Source organism: Euphorbia lathyris, chromosome 5 (genome assembly GCF_963576675.1).
Source record: "Euphorbia lathyris chromosome 5, ddEupLath1.1, whole genome shotgun sequence".
Classification (NCBI taxonomy): domain Eukaryota; kingdom Viridiplantae; phylum Streptophyta; class Magnoliopsida; order Malpighiales; family Euphorbiaceae; genus Euphorbia; species Euphorbia lathyris.
In genome coordinates this window covers 48,290,542-48,306,656 of record NC_088914.1, presented here as the reverse complement: position 1 = coordinate 48,306,656, position 16,115 = coordinate 48,290,542, and the positions used below count along the sequence as shown (strand labels likewise).

At 36.4% G+C, this 16,115-nt stretch overlaps 1 protein-coding gene across 3 annotated transcripts; it reads right to left on the bottom strand.

Moving 5' to 3' along the window:
• Positions 1 to 229: 229 nt before the first annotated feature.
• LOC136231182 (uncharacterized) lies at positions 230 to 14,266 on the bottom strand. 3 transcript variants are annotated; one of them, XM_066020489.1, is made up of 4 exons: positions 14,102 to 14,266; positions 12,393 to 13,340; positions 614 to 688; positions 230 to 447 (listed from the first exon to the last, which is right to left on the bottom strand). In XM_066020489.1, the coding sequence occupies exons 2-4, from the start codon at positions 13,293 to 13,295 to the stop codon at positions 331 to 333; spliced, it is 1,095 nt and encodes a 364-aa protein (XP_065876561.1). In that variant the 5' UTR covers positions 13,296 to 13,340; positions 14,102 to 14,266; the 3' UTR covers positions 230 to 330. The 3 variants fall into 3 exon arrangements, with proteins under 3 accessions (XP_065876561.1, XP_065876560.1, XP_065876563.1); XM_066020488.1 differs by lacking the exon at positions 14,102 to 14,266 and adding an exon at positions 13,883 to 14,095; XM_066020491.1 differs by lacking the exon at positions 14,102 to 14,266 and adding an exon at positions 13,939 to 14,095.
• Between the last annotated feature and the right edge of the window lie 1,849 nt (positions 14,267 to 16,115).

The following is a 16,115-nucleotide window of genomic DNA, read 5'->3' as shown; positions in this document are numbered from 1 at the left end:
ACTTGTAATATTCAACACTTAAAATTTAGTAGTTATTTTTTCAGCACTTAATTTTCAGTTTTATCAAACAGTACCTTAGTGAAGTTTTTCGATCAAAATTATTCCTCAAGTAGCCTACACATTTTATCTCATGTAACCCGATTTGTAAATTCAATCCAAACTCAGCAAATATCAAACTATTGATTTAAATGACAACTCTCAAAGTCATGAGTAAGCTAAATTACTGAAGTTGACCGAAAAAATCAATTTGGACCATGAATTAAGAATTAAGTTTTACAAAAGGTAGAACACCTTAATTTAGTAGAGTTATGTAAAAGAAGGATATACAAATTAAGTAGTATGTGCACCATGTGTTCTTGAAGCCCATATACCAAATACAAGAAACCAGAACACAAATAATATTGCCCAGTACCTTGCTGGTCCATATTTGATTCTGCTCAGCACTATCTGCATTTTACATATTACCCACCAATTAATCTCTTTTTTCTTTTTTAATACGACAAATACTATTATAATATGCATCCATTTAGGCCCTATTTTATTAACATATCCAAATAAATAGTAATGCCATGTTAACTCTAACATTATAATGAAACGCAAGAGAGTTACTCACAAACCGAAAGAAGATGACAACTGTTAAAGCACAGATCCCTCCAAGGAGAATATGAAGGCCACTTCTTGCAGTTTTCTGCACAAAATTCATAATTGTTTAAATAAACTGCACAACAATATGACCTAAGTGAATATGCATATTAAACATTATCATAAGCAAACGTAAGGGGTCAATTTGGGAGCACTTAATTGCTTTCTCTTGTTAAGACACAGAACATATCAAGAGAGCTGAATTCAGTGAATATAAGAAAATTACAAAGGAACCAATTAAACTGGGAAAGTTAACATAAGAAAACTTGATTAACTAAGCCATTACAAACACGAAGTAAATAAAAATTAGAATATAAAATAAGGAAACAATGATAAGTTTCCAATTAGTTCTAAATGTTTTAACATACTTCAAGTAATTCTATGCGAACATAGAATGGTGAGTTCAGTTATTGTTTTAACACAACTATGAATGGCAATAGCAGCTAAAATTGCCTCTAGAGCTGGAGTCCTTATTTGCATTGCTGCTAGTGCTGGTGCAAACATGTCAATGCAGATATAAATTTCAACTGTAAAATGTCCTTCGTGTTTACTGACTTCGTGCCCAGGATTTTTATTTTGGGAACAATGTGTCACACATGTTTATTATAAATCCACAGCCAACATATTCATTATAAAACAAAAAACAAAATTTTACTTCTGAACAAAAACGTGGTAGTTCAACAAACTGCTTAAAGTTTTAGCTCCACAAACTCTGAACATAATTTCAGACAAAGTTTCAGATTTTCTGCATTCACAACCATGTGCTCATCCTTGTGAAGTTGAATAATTTCGTTCCAGATCTTGAATGCTTAAATTTCCCCAACTGATTCCACAACATCCATTCGGTACAGCATATATAAAAAAGCTTTCAATCAAAATCTGACTTCTAACTAGAAAATTAGAGGATTCTAAAATCAACATCCCAGGCACTGAAACTAAAAGCACTCTTAACTACAAGACTGTGTGACCTGGCTACCCCAAAAGCTAACAACAATATATATATGCCAATAGCTGCAGTAACTTCAAAGAACAAAACTGCATTCAGTGCTACTTCAACTATCGCATGTTAAATTAAATAATATCCAAGGAAACAACAGCCAGCTGACATTGATGAACATCTTATAGACAGTAGTCAGAAAACTGAAAACCTGAAAACTGTTGAGCAAAATTTTCAGCGATGGAAAAATGGCAAAGTTGGAGTCATAACAACATGACATGTGAAAAAGAAAATCATAGACACCATGGGACTGAAGTGGTTTATCTCTACTGACGTCAAAAAATGCTCTGCCAGTCTCTACGATACCACATACCAATTCGATCACAGAAAGACCAACCTGCTCTATTTCTAATTAAGTTGCATATTTCCTCAATCTCCTATTCCGGTGACTCGCTTTCAAAAAGCACCTTTGGGCAGAGCTTCAATCAATACCTTCGCATATCACTTCAACAAATTTATTTGCTATTAGTTATATTTCTGGTGAGTTTACTGGGAATTGAGGAAAATATGCTACTAGTGGATAGGACGGAGTGGAGGGAGCGAATTTGTGTCGCTGACACGACTTGATTTCACGGTTTTATATGATGGTTCATGTTAGCCGACCCCGAATCATTTCGGGACTAAGGCTTTGTTGTTGTTGTTGTTGTAGTTATATTTCTGGTTTGTGAATTATGCTTTTCTTGAAAAACTAAAACTAGAAAACAGTTGAAGAAACAAAAATAAACCACTTTTTTCTGCTGTTTTTGAAATCTTCATTCTGTTTCAAGTCATATGTAGCCAAAACAACATATTTTCATCAAAATATTTTTTCAAATTTGTCAGGAGATTTCTGATTTAGTGCAGAATTAGAAGAATTTAGGTGGGAGGGAAGGAAGAAGGGAGAATGAAGAGGAATTAAGAAGAAATAGTAATATTCTTCATTGATAGATTTGATAGCAAAAGCATGGCCTCTTATAGCAGTTGTACTACTGCTGAGGTGTCCCTGCTAGTACTGAATACAGCTGTGTAATCCACAGCTGTTATTTAACAACTTTAGCTAAAAGACAAAATAGAATAATGGCTAGCCTATAATTGGCAAAATAGAATACAGAATTGAAATAACAGAAAGTAACAGAATTAACTACCCTTTTACCCCATTATTATCCTTTCCTACACTTATATGTGATAATTCCCCCTCCTTTAGCACATTATTGTCCCCAAGAATGATAAAATTCTGGAAATTGACGACTGAAGGTGGCTTCCTCTTCCCAAGTAGCATCAACAGCAGAAAGTCGAGACCATTGAATGAGAAACTGCTTGCTTGCTACATCTCCAATAATTGCAGCTCGAGTATTAATAACTTTTGAGAGGTTGAATATCCCAATCAGCATCCGAGATAGGTGGTAGAGTAGTCATCATAGGGGTAGCAGAATCTAGCTTCTTTTTAAGCAATGACACATGAAAAATTGGGTGTATCTCATAGTTTTAAAAGGCGGCGAGTCAAGGCGACAAGGGCAAAATATCGCCTTGAGGCGAGGCGAGAGGCTAGGCGACGGCCTTTCGCACGTGAGGCGACAAAAAATTAGAAAATAAAATAAAATTAAATTAACTCAATAAAAACTAGTAGTACTTAAGGATAGTTTAATTTCTAAACTTGTAAACCAAAATAACTTAAAGTCTAATAATAAAGTTCTAATTCTTAAATCAAAATAGCATAATATCAATCATCGTCATCCCCCAAATCCAACTCCTCATCAAGATCTATATCCCCATCAAGATCTTCCACTTCATCATCCTTATATTCTTCTTCTTCTTCATCTTCAACTTGATACTCATCATCATCCTCATCATGGACCTCATCTCTAACAACTCGAGGAGGATTGGCTTTTGACCAGGAAGAGTTTCCTCTAACGTATGTCTTTGTGACATTAGCACTTGTGGTAGGGGTAGCACTTTTGCCTTTTGCCCTAATACGGTAGACATCTTCGTCCGCTCCACATACTGGTGGTAATTGATGACCGGCCGCCGGCGAGAGAAACGTTGGAGAAGAATCGGTGGTGGAGAGGAGAAGAATCGGTGGTTGTGAAGAGAGAGCCGTTGGAGAAGAGAAGGTTTCTGTTCTGTTTTTAATTGTATCGCTGCTGTCTTTTTTTTGAACCTAGTATCGCTACTGTCATTCTTCTTCTATTTGGTCTTAAAGTCTATTAATTAGGGTTTTTTTGAATTTTAAAAAAAAAAATACTCACTTATCGCCTTACCTGAAAGAGGCGACCGCCTCTCGCCTCAGGCCGCCTCTCGCCTGAGAGGGTGAGGCGGTCGCCTCTTGCAGGTCCATCGCCTTCCATTCTGGAAGGCGATGAGGTGATCGCCTCTGTCGCCTCTCGCCTGAGGCGACCGAGGCGATCGCCTTTTAAAACTATGGTGTATCTTACAGTTAGAAGGTAACTATAGTTTATAGGCCACCTTACCAATACGTTATGTTATCAGAAATGGACCATAGTACTAGGAACATAACTTCAGAGAACGTCTGAGTGCCACAGTTATCTGCCTGTAAGGTTGCAATTTTAAGAATAGGCTGGATTTTCTAGGTAATACCTCCAAGTTGTGCAGGCATGGAGTATTGCCAGTAATTCCCTTTCATATGCAGATAGCTGCTAATTAGTAGCACATGGTTTGTCCTGTTGCATTAGGACAGCTCCTATACTTGACCCACTAGCATCACACTCAAAGGTAAAGGGAAGTTTATAGGCAACCTTACCAGTATGTTATGTTATCAGAAGTGGACCATAGTGCTAGGCAGATAACTTCAGAGAACATCTGATTGCCACAGTCAGGAAAAGGCTGAATTTTCTAGGTAATGCCTCCAAGTTGTGCAGGCGTGGAGTATAGCCAGTAATTCTCTTTCATATGCAGATAGCTTCTAATTAGTAGCATATGGGTTTGCCCTGCTGCATTAGGACAACTCATGTACCTTACCCACTAGCATCACATTCCAAGGTAAAGGGAAGTTTAAAGTCAGGTAACACTAGCATACGAGCTTGTGTCATGATGTTTTTAAGCTCCTGAAAGGCTACTGTGGCACTAGGGGACCAATTAAACTGATCTTTCTTAAGGAGATCAGGAAGGGGTTTACTAATAGACCCATATCCCTTAATGAATCTTTTGTAATAGCATGTTAACCTTAGGAAACCTTCGAGAACCTTAAGAGAATTAGGCATAGGCCATTCAACTATAGCTTTAACCTTTGGTGGATCAGTAGCCACACCCTCATAGGATATTATATGGCTTAAATAGGAGACTGAAGCAACAACAATTTCACATTTAGAAGCCTTGGCAAATAATTGGTGATGCTCCAGCAACTAAAACACCTACTCAAGATGTTAGAGGTGTTTTCCAGGGGTGGGACTAAACATCAAGATGTCATCAAAGAAAACCAAAACAAACTTTCTTAAATAAGGTTGGATGATGGTGTTCATCAGGGATGGAAAGGATGCTGGTGCCTTGATTAGCCCAAAGGGAATCACAAGGAAGTCATAGTGACCTATGTGGGTTCTGTCTTCAAGTTTCATTCTAATTTGATGATAACATGACCTTAGGTCAATTTTAGTGAAGATTCTAGCACCCTTAAGCTCATCAATAAGTTCATGGTATAGAACAGTTATTTTTAATTATGGCCTTGTTTAACTCCCTATAGTCAACACAAAATCTCCATGTACCCTCTTTCTTTTTAACAAGCAGAACGGATAGGGTTGTGACTTACTTGAATGATACCACTATTTAACATCTTAGCTATTAACTTCTCAATCCCATTCTTTCAGTGATGGCAATACCTAGGGTCTGACATTTATTGAATCAGTGGCATTCTTTGAGGGTATGGCATGGTCATGAGATCTTTTAGGAGGTAAGGTAGTAGGTGTTTAAAATAGATGGTTGTATTGCTTGAGTAAGCGTTAGAATTTAGGTGGAACTTTAGGGGTATTGAATTCGAATTCTATTGACGTATATCCACTGTAGAAACAAACATTAGAAACAAGGAAGAGGTGACACCCTTCCACCCCTTAGAAACTAACTTATTAATGGACTTAAGGCTCATTAGTTTCAGAGTTACCTCTTCTACCCACGCCCTGAAGCTCAATCTGCTTTTGTTCTTTGTGCATCAGCAGCTATTCCTTTCAAAGTCAAAGGTGACTGATGTGTGTTCCCTTATCCGGTCTACTCCCAAGATGATGTCATCATCACCCAAGTCCAGCACTCTTAGGTTGAACGTGAATTTGTTGTTATGCATTGACCACTAGCAGTCATTGCATTTGGCCTTAACGATTAGCTGCCTGCCATCAGCCGCTACAGGTTTGACTGGTAGCATGGGACGTCTAGCACCCTTAGCTAGACTTTGATCCACAAAGTTATGGGTACTCCCACTGTCAATGAGTACCAAAATAGGTTTCTTTAAAAGAACTCCCATAAGTTTAAGGGTTTTATCAATCACTCTCCCATCTAGAGCATTGATAGATAAAGATATTTTCTAACCTCCTTATCCTCCAACTCATGGTCCTCTGCCATTATTTCTTCTATGGATTCTGGCTCCTCTTCCATTTCTCCTGCATTCAAGGCATTGGTGGTGCATTGATGGCCAAGGAAGTACCTTTCACCACATTTCCAGTAGGCTCCTGGTGTTCTTTTGAGTTGGCACTGGTGTTGTTGGTAGGTAGTTTAGGTTCGGGTAACTTGTGGGTGATTGGGGGTGGTAATGCTAGGATTAGTATTCATTTAGAGATACTACTGATACAAGGTCTAGTGTTTATTGGTGAACAAAAAGTAAGTTTTGGTTTAAAGCCCTCAATAACTTCCTTGAGATGAGTCTCCTGATATTTGGCTTGTTTGATGGCTGAATCGATGTTATGGGTTTGAAATGATCTCACAGCAGATCATATTTCAGGTTTTGGCCAGAAATGGAACTAGAGGTAAAAAAGGACTTACCTTCTCCATACAAAGTTTTACAGCCTTAAACTACTCCTGATAGGCAAGCACAGTAGTGGTCTGCGTCTGCCAGTTGAGCCATGTGCTGCATTACATCCTCTATTTCTGTCTCCTGGAACCTTCCACAAAGGTTCCCCAACTTGGATGACTGGGAATCCAATTCTTATACCATTTCTCAACTTTCCCTTACATATACAGGGCTAAGTTCACCTTCTCATCTTTCAACAACTTCAAGAATTTGAAAATACTTGGAACACTTATTGATCCATATTTCCACGGATCCATAAAATGATGGAAGTTCACATCTAGGTAGTAGCTTATTGTGATAAGGACCTTTAGTGCCAGAAGGTTCCCCACTGGTGAAACTATTCGGATTGGGGCCTAGGATACCTTCAAAGGAAGAGAAGGATGCCTCCTCTTTAAATGGAGGTTAGGAGTTTTAGAGGAGAAGATTTATTTTCCTAGTTAGGTTGAATCAACTTGGCTAGAGTTGAAATGGATGTGTGGACTAACTCCTCAGGAGAATGATGCGCAACGAGTAGAGACTGATGAGATTTGATATGTTCCTTCTCAGCATCATCTTCTCTTGTAGGATAGATTCAACCCTTTGTTGTTGGGCACTTTGAACATCTGCTAACTGGCCACGCATAATTTCTATTTGAGTCGTTGTTGCCTCTGCTTGCTCACTCATTGTGCATTCAGTGCCTCTTCTGTTCTAGTGCGCCTATAGCTGCTAGCTGTGCTCTTTTTGCTGCTCTCGACCATACCAAAAGGGATGGCCAAGGAGTGAAATCTCTGGAGATTTCTGACTTGGTGCAGAATTAGAAGAATTTAGGTGGGAGGGGAAGGAAGAAGAAGAGGAATTAAGAAGGAAATAGTAATATTCTTCATTGATAGATTTAATAGCAAAAGCATGACCTCTTATAGCAGTCAGTTGTACTACTGCTGCGGTGTCCCTACTAGTACAGAACACAGCTGTGTAATCCACAACTGTTAGCTAAAAGAAAAATAGAATAACAGCTAGCCTATAATTGGCAAAACAAATAGAAAAAACAAAACGTACTACCCCTTACCCCCATTATTATCCTTTCCTACGTTATATGTGACAAAATCATGGAAACCAAATGTAAAAACAAGGACAATACCATTCAGGCCGTAACATCCCTGGAACTTCATCAAAACTCTAAAAACCTTTGAACCATCCATTTAAGGTTCCTCTAGAACTCCTCAACAATTCATTTTGTAAGTTCTCTCTATATTGTATATGACATCTTTCTGTATTACATGGACATGTATTTATATACACAACTAGCTAGTTATCCCAAAAGTCAAGTAAACATGTTTACCCCACAAGTAGCCTAAACATCTTTACCCTACAGCAGCCTTGAGCATACTCTTTCAAACATACACCTACAGCAGCCTTGAGCATACTCTTTCAAACATACATCAGCCTAAGCAGCCTTGGGCATGCTCTATATTAATTACACTCCCCCTCAAGCTGGAGCATAGATGTTAATCATGCCCAGCTTGGTACATATGTAGTTAACTCGATTTCCGGGTAACGCTTTCGTAAACACGTCTGCCAATTGCCCCCTTGTTCTGATGTGTGGAGTTGTGATTGTGCCATCTTTTATCTTTTCTCGAGTAAAGTGGCAGTCAACTTCTATGTGCTTTGTTCTTTCATTGAATACAGGATTGTTGGCGATATAGATAGCTGCTTCATTATCACACCTAACTTCATAGGTTTCGTCTGAGCGAACCCGATCTCACCAAGAAGATTGCGTAGCCATACAAGTTCACACGTAGTTTGTCCCATAGCCCTATACTCAGATTCAGCACTGGATCTAGATACCACACTTTGCTTTTTACTTTTCCAGGATACGAGGTTGCCTCCGACAAATACACAATAACCTGTGGTAGAACGCCTATCTGTAAGATATCCTGCATAATCCGCATCTGTAAAACCTTCAACTGTGTGATGACCATGATTTTGATACAGTATACCATGTCCCGGAGTCCCCTTTAGGTATTTCAGAATGTGACTAACAGCATCCCAGTGTGAAGTTCTCGGGGATGACATGAATTGGCTTACAACACTTACTACGAAGGAAATATCTACGAAGGAAATATCAGGACGAGTGATTGTGAGATAGTTCAATTTTCCAACGATTCGTCTATATTTTTCAGGATTTAGGAGTAAATCTCCATCGTCAATCTTCAACTTCCCATTTGGTATCATAGGTGCATCACAAGCCTTTGCCTCAACCATTCCAGCATCATTTAACACATCTAGGTAGTATTTTCTCTGAGTGAGATAAATCCCTTTACGGCTCCGGAAAACTTCAATCCCCAAGAAATATTTCAATTGTCCTAGGTCCTTTGTCTGAAAACAAGTACCAAAGAATTCTTTCAATTTTGTAATGCCAGTCTCATTATTTCCGGTAATCACAATATCATCAACATACACTACTAGTAAGATGCACCCCGAACTAGATGATGAGTAGAACACATAATGATCATAGGCACTTCGACGAAGACCAAATTTAATAACGGCAGCACTGAATCACGCAAACCAGGCACGAGGAGATTGCTTCAATCCATACAAAGACCTGCGTAACCTGCAAACTTTCCCAGACTCCCCTGAGCAACAAAACCAGGAGGTTGCTCCATGTATACTTCCTCACGTAAATCACCATTCATAAAGGCATTCTTGACATCAAGTTGATAAAGAGGCCAGTTGTAAGTAGCAGCCAAAGAAACAAACAATCAAACGGAGGAGAGTTTGGCAACAGGTGAAAATGTCTCTAAATAATCAATGCCATAAGTCTGAGCATAACCTTTTGCAACCAAACGAGCTTTCAACCGAGCCACAGAGCCATCCGGGTTGAATTTGAGAGTGAACACCCATTTGCATCCAATAGCACGCTTTTGAGATGGGAGAGACACTAGATCCCAAGTATGTGTTTGTTCAAGGGCATGCATTTCCTCTTGCATTGCTTTGAGCCATCCAGGATGATTCAGTGCTTCAGAGAGGGAGGAAGGAACACCAACTGAATCTAAAGAGGCTACAAAAGACTTGGAGGAAGGTGATAACGCATCATAACATACAAATGAAGAAATTGGGTAAGTGCATTGGCGGGTACCTTTCCGGAGGGCGATAGGAAGATCAATGCTAGGATCTGAAGGTGGGGAAGGATCTGGAGACGAAGTAGGAGGTGTCACGTGCCGGCGCGTGGTGACGGAGTGAAAATGGCGGAGGCGCGTGGGTCTCACGCACAAATAATTTGGTGGTCGGATTTAAGAGAGAGACCGGTCGGAGGCGGAGAAGATGACTAGAATGGGTGGTGAGATAAACTGTAGTCTTAAAATACACTCAAGATACCCTAGCTCTTCACTGATATTAAACCCTGGGAAATACTACCCACTAAACCAAGAAAAAGAAAATAAGAGAACCTAAAGCTCCGATACCATGTAAGTTCTCTCTGTATTGTATATGACATCTTTCTGTATTACATGGACATGTATTTATATACACAACTAGCTAGTTATCCCAAAAGTCAAGTAAACATGTTTACCCCACAAGTAGCCTAAACATCTTTACCCTACAGCAGCCTTGAGCATACTCTTTCAAACATACACCTACAGCAGCCTTGAGCATACTCTTTCAAACATACAGCAGCCTTGGGCATGCTCTATATTAATTACACATTTGAAGAATGGTGAAAAAGCAACGCAGTCAAGAATAAAAAAAAAGTCAGGGTTCCGCGGTACCACATCAAATTCCAACTCAATGCAGAAATGTTTAAATATAGTAGAAGAGAAACAAAATAAAAAGTTCTATGTACTTGTGTAAAGTAAGGATAACTAGTAAAATGAAATTATAACAATAGTGGAAAGGGTAAATTGCAACTAAAAACATCCATATATATATATATGATTTCATGGTTCTTTAGAAATTCATGCGAGCCAAAAAAAAGCGATGGATACTAGGTTCAACTAGCCTTGAAAAGAAAAGCCATGTGCCTCCAAATAAAAATCTTAAAATTTTAAGATATGGAACTCTATATGATGCACCAAAGTGAGAGCTGAATGAGTATGTCATACTAGGAGCCTCTCTAACCTGATTTGTTTTCATCACATAATAAGTGTTGAAATTTTTCTCTATGTTACAGGAAATTTTAGAATGGTGAACTTAGATGTTAGCTGTGAATATATCTCATAGGATATCAAGGTCTTCCTTAGGGCATGAAATCAAGCAAAGGAAAATAGAGCGTCTACTAAATAAAAACTTCTGAAACAGTCAAAGAAGCCAATACTTCTAAAGTTCAATTTGCTTTGAAGATGTATATATTATGTAATTTCATACTGTTATTTGATAGAACTTTATTCATCTCCTCTTCAAATGGATATTTAGGGATCTATCTTCTTCATAGATCTTGACACCAAATCAATATCCATTTCTGAATATATACAACTAACCAATAGGATATCAACCTCTGGATCAATCTCCATATCTAACATATGGAAGAACCAGCACTTAAAGGGAATAACCAACAAAAGGTTCTCACCCTGTCCTCAAATTCATTTACCTTGCAATCCAGATCAGGAAAGCCCCATGTAGAAAAGGACTTCCAATGGATTATGTGCATCCAGATCATAAACTTAATAGTTTAAGCTGCGAAGCTCTATATCATGGCATCATATGAGGTGAACAACTATGTCATACTAAGAGACCTGCTTAAACCATAGAGAAGTATTTCGGCAAAGTTAATAGCTGTAGATATATGCTACGTGATATCAGCCTTCACGGTTTCACTTCTCTGTAAGGAGAAGGCCAAGCAAGGATTATAGATTTAGACCCCAGGACTACTAGTTCAGTTTGCACCGGAGATGCATCTACAATACTATTCATCCCATCACTAAGTACAGCGAAAAGAACTCTTTGACCTTGATAGATATAGATTAGGAAGGCTTCACATCAAATAGGCCTTTCTAATTGATGTGTGCTCACTGCCTCCTAGTCAAAAACTTGAAAGTTTGCACTATGATGCATTGTATCAAGACAACAAATGTGTGGTGAACAGCCAATTCCCACGAGGACACCTTTCTTAATCTTTTTTCTTTTTCATCACTTAATCAGCCATTATCATTTTTTATACATTACAGGAAGAACTAGATGGATAACTCATGAACTTCAAATGTATCTTATATGATTTATATCTTGCATATAATTGCAGGAGTTGGGGTATAGGGGCTGAACCATATCTCCATTGTGCGACTATTCACTACAGAAATTTGTGTAATAATTACAACCACCAAATGATCAATCATGACTAGAAGTTATGACCATAACACCACATTGTTGTCCGAGCTTTGATGAAACTCTAGCCAAATTATTAAAGCATATATCTAAATCAAGTAAAGGAACTACCTAAAATACCTAGAGCATTTCACATTAAGTTGTACACCAACTGCATCAGTTAACCTCTCTCTCAATCAATTTCATTATAGGTAAAATCCTTGTAACAAAATGTGTTATGTAGATCACTCAAATTCAAATATTCTAGATAGTAAATCTAAATGAGACATAATTACAGAGACAACCAAAACCTGTTAATTCACTCGAGAAAAAATAGTTGATTTTAAAATGTTAAGGGGTCATGTTATGCAATTAATTATCTTCATGTTGATAGAAAACTGGACTTATCCTCATACAATTTCTTGCTTCAACCAAATGTATACTGAAAATAAAGAGAACTTATTTGAAGAATTTAACATTTATGTCAAGTCAACATACCTTGCCAACACGTGGAGCGATTAGCCATGCTAAAGTAACCGTAAGTAACCCAGTAGCAAGCAAAATCCCTGTACCTTCCACAGCCCATTTGGTAGCATGATTCTCAGGAGGGATAATAACTTCAGTCAAAGTATTCAGAGGTAGGTCAGAAACAACCTGTGAAACTCCACTTGAATTATAGTGACTACTATGGCTCTGTGAGCTAAACCACATAGATATCTCACTTAGACGTTGCCTTCTAATTGCAGCAATAGCGTCAGGATCCACATGTAAACACAAATGCACCTGGGCAGGATTGGGATCTCCATTTGCAGTCCTTTCCCTTAATTCTTCATACTCTTTAAGAGAAGCTAAGACCTTTTTGAAGTCCATCATCCTAACATTTTTTGCAAGACACCCACAGATTTCACAAATAGTGGACCCATGATTGACAAACCATTTCAATGCACAAGCATAATGTACTAGAGCAAGATCATTTTTGCAAGAGCAACCAAGTTCAATTAACAAGTCCTCTTGATGACATGAACCCACTTCCAGATCTGAATTGCAAATAAAAACCTCCCCTTCAGGACTAACAAATTCAAATAATCGAGATTCTCTTTTGGCATCTGCGTTGTGTAATTCATTAGTTTCAAAGTGTGATTGCACTTGTTCATCTTCAAGCTTTTTTGCCTCGGCACTTTTACATGACTCCTGCAATGGACTAATTATACCCAAAAATGCCAATGCTGCATCTCCCCTTTTATCGGATTCAGCACATTGGCACACACGACAGACTGGCAAGCCTGCCTCTTTGTCTAGACTGCAACGTGAAAAAGCACCAGAATCTTCATTTCTTTTAGGTGAGTGACAGGCATCAGTAAAATCAACATTGAGGGACAGAGATAAATTTTCCTTAGCCATCAGAACATGATGAACCTTTCCATTTATATGACTTGAACTTGAAAACTGGAATCAAACAATAAAATCAAAGTAACCCATTAGCCTTGAAGTGTGAGAAAAGATGCAACTCTTCCTAATGCACGACAAAATAAATCCCTTTATCTCACAGAGAAGGTTCCAATTGCAGTAGCATTCTATTATCGAAAAGTGCAGGAGGATGTCTCAATGGAATGAATTAGTATCCAAACAAGAAAAATGTAAAACATATACAGTTTGCTTAAAGTAAAAAGGAGAACCTGACCATTAGGAAAATACACAAAAGGTTCTCATTTTTTCTATTTATGATTATGATTATGTTTCTTCTCCCCCCACTATTGAAGCAATGACATGAGGAAACAAACAAAAGGATAGTAGGTCAATTAGTTCCAACGAAATTGACAAAATCGATAGATTTAATTGTAAATAGTTGAAAGACATGCCAATATTACATGGAAAGGAGTTGTTTATCTATATGTATCTAAAGCAGGGGAATTAAAGTTGAATACAAGTAACCAAAAAGGCCATAATAAACAGAAAATGGAGAAGCAATTGTTAGGAAGTTGACATACACAAACAAGCAAGGCATATATTAAGAAAGACAGAATCATTATGTGATGTACTGTACATGACATGAGGAAAGCCAAATCGTAAAAGTTAACAGCTGTGGTGGTGCGGCAGGATCAGCTAGAGAGGTTTCGAGTGGAAATGAAATACAGGCGAATAGCACAAAATAGAGCAGAAGAAGAGTAGGTTATTAGAAGAAGGTAGGAGAAGGATCTACGACTTACGATATGAGCAATCAAAGAGAGGGAAGTTAGAAGCAGTGCAGTGCAGTGCAGCCTATTGAAATTGAATTGGATCAGCTCATCTTTTGCCAAGAGGACAAGGTCAAAGCTGCCTGCCTCAGAGTTTCCCTTTCTTTTCTTTTCTCCATTATTACTATTTCTCTTTCCTTTTTTTTCAAAAAAAAAAAATTACTATTTATTTTTGTTTTGATAAATTATTATCATTTGCTTTAATAAATAACTAGTTGTAGATACGCACGATTGTTGTGCCAGAATATAATGTCATTTAACTAATTGATTTTTTTGCTATCCTTTTAACAAAACCTAACATTATTTAATGGTAACTGATTAAAAAAAAACTATAATCTTATTGTGATAATTATATTCAGTATGTTTCTATCATGATGTCAATCTAGTTGAGAGTGGAAGTTTTCGGTGCTAAATAACATATTTCAACTCAAAGAATCATGCATTATTATTATATAATTTATTATATACATTTTAATTTGACATAAATTTAAGCTACATTAGATTAATTTCATATCAATAATCTAATGGTAAAAAATACGCAAAGTTATTTTGTTAATTTATAAAAAAAAAACAAAGTAACTCTAAAATCCACCAATTATATAGGTAGAAGATGACAAATTAGAATCATTATATGGTATTAATTAGAATTTATTAAAACTAGGTAAAGTTAATATATTAGTATATGTTTTTGAAAAAAGTTTATATATTTTATTTAAAAATAAAGATAACGATTGAGATATATGATTGATGATCTTATATATTAAGAGAAGTAAAAGGTATAATATTTTGTCAAGAAAATATCATTTTTATTTTTGACACGCCATCAAAATTAACTACCAAATTACAAATTATAAATTATAGTAACTATAAAGATTACATGTGTCAAAACTGAAAATACGCTTAAAAAATTAAATTACTAATACTGAATCGGTTAAAAATTAAAATGTGGGATCTAACCTAAAAATATAAATTCGAAGTATCTAAAATTCTTAACTACATCACATGGCTCAGACAATTCACCGTGTTATTTCAATTTTTTCCATCTCTATGGACAAATGTCTTTCAATACCTAAATTAAGAAGAGTTAAAAAAAATAGTAGATGGTCCAAATAACCTATCCATCTAATCAAATCAAAACATACAAAATGGGAATAAGATCATTAAATTTCTAAATATTAGTCAATTTGAATTTAAAAAAATAATAATTGACATTAGAATAATATACAAAAGAGATACCTCAAATTGGGATGAAGCAACTGATGCAAAGAAACTACGCACGATAGCATATAATAAAAAAAATGTAGATTTGATTTTGATGGTAGAAAACAATACTTTAACACTATGGATATAATTCTGGTAAAATCAAAATAAGTCAAATCGAATTAGAAGGAAATTGGTAGAACAAAATTATAGACAATAATATATATAGAAGTTAAGACTTAAGACAGGTGAATAATTAATTACACTTTAAGAGATATAATTTATTACACTTATAGATCGCTTGAGGAAATAAAATTTGTGGAAAAAATATAGATTTTTTATTTTTATGCAATGGTTCATTATTCTTGTTTTCTTTTTATTTTATTTTTAAAAATATTATATCTAGAATCATTGTTATTATTTTCTTTTAAAATATATATATAGTATAGATTATTAGGCGTAATTTCTTCGATGGAGGACCTGTAGAATTGTCGCCTTATACCGAAAAGCAGTCCCTCAAGCAAGTTCTCCCGAGTATAATATTTTTTATTTTTTTAATATCTTATTTCAAAATAAATGCTAGTATTATCAAAATTGAATAATTATCATTTGTTGATATCATAAATTTTAAAATGAGATACTAATTACAAAAGTTTTTGAAAAATTATCAATTGAATCCCAACTTATAAAATACTATCATTTTAACCTTAAATTTGTAAAATGGTGCAACTATAATTCTGGTTAAACGGAACTTGATACCTCAACTTTTTTGAAATGGTACTAATTT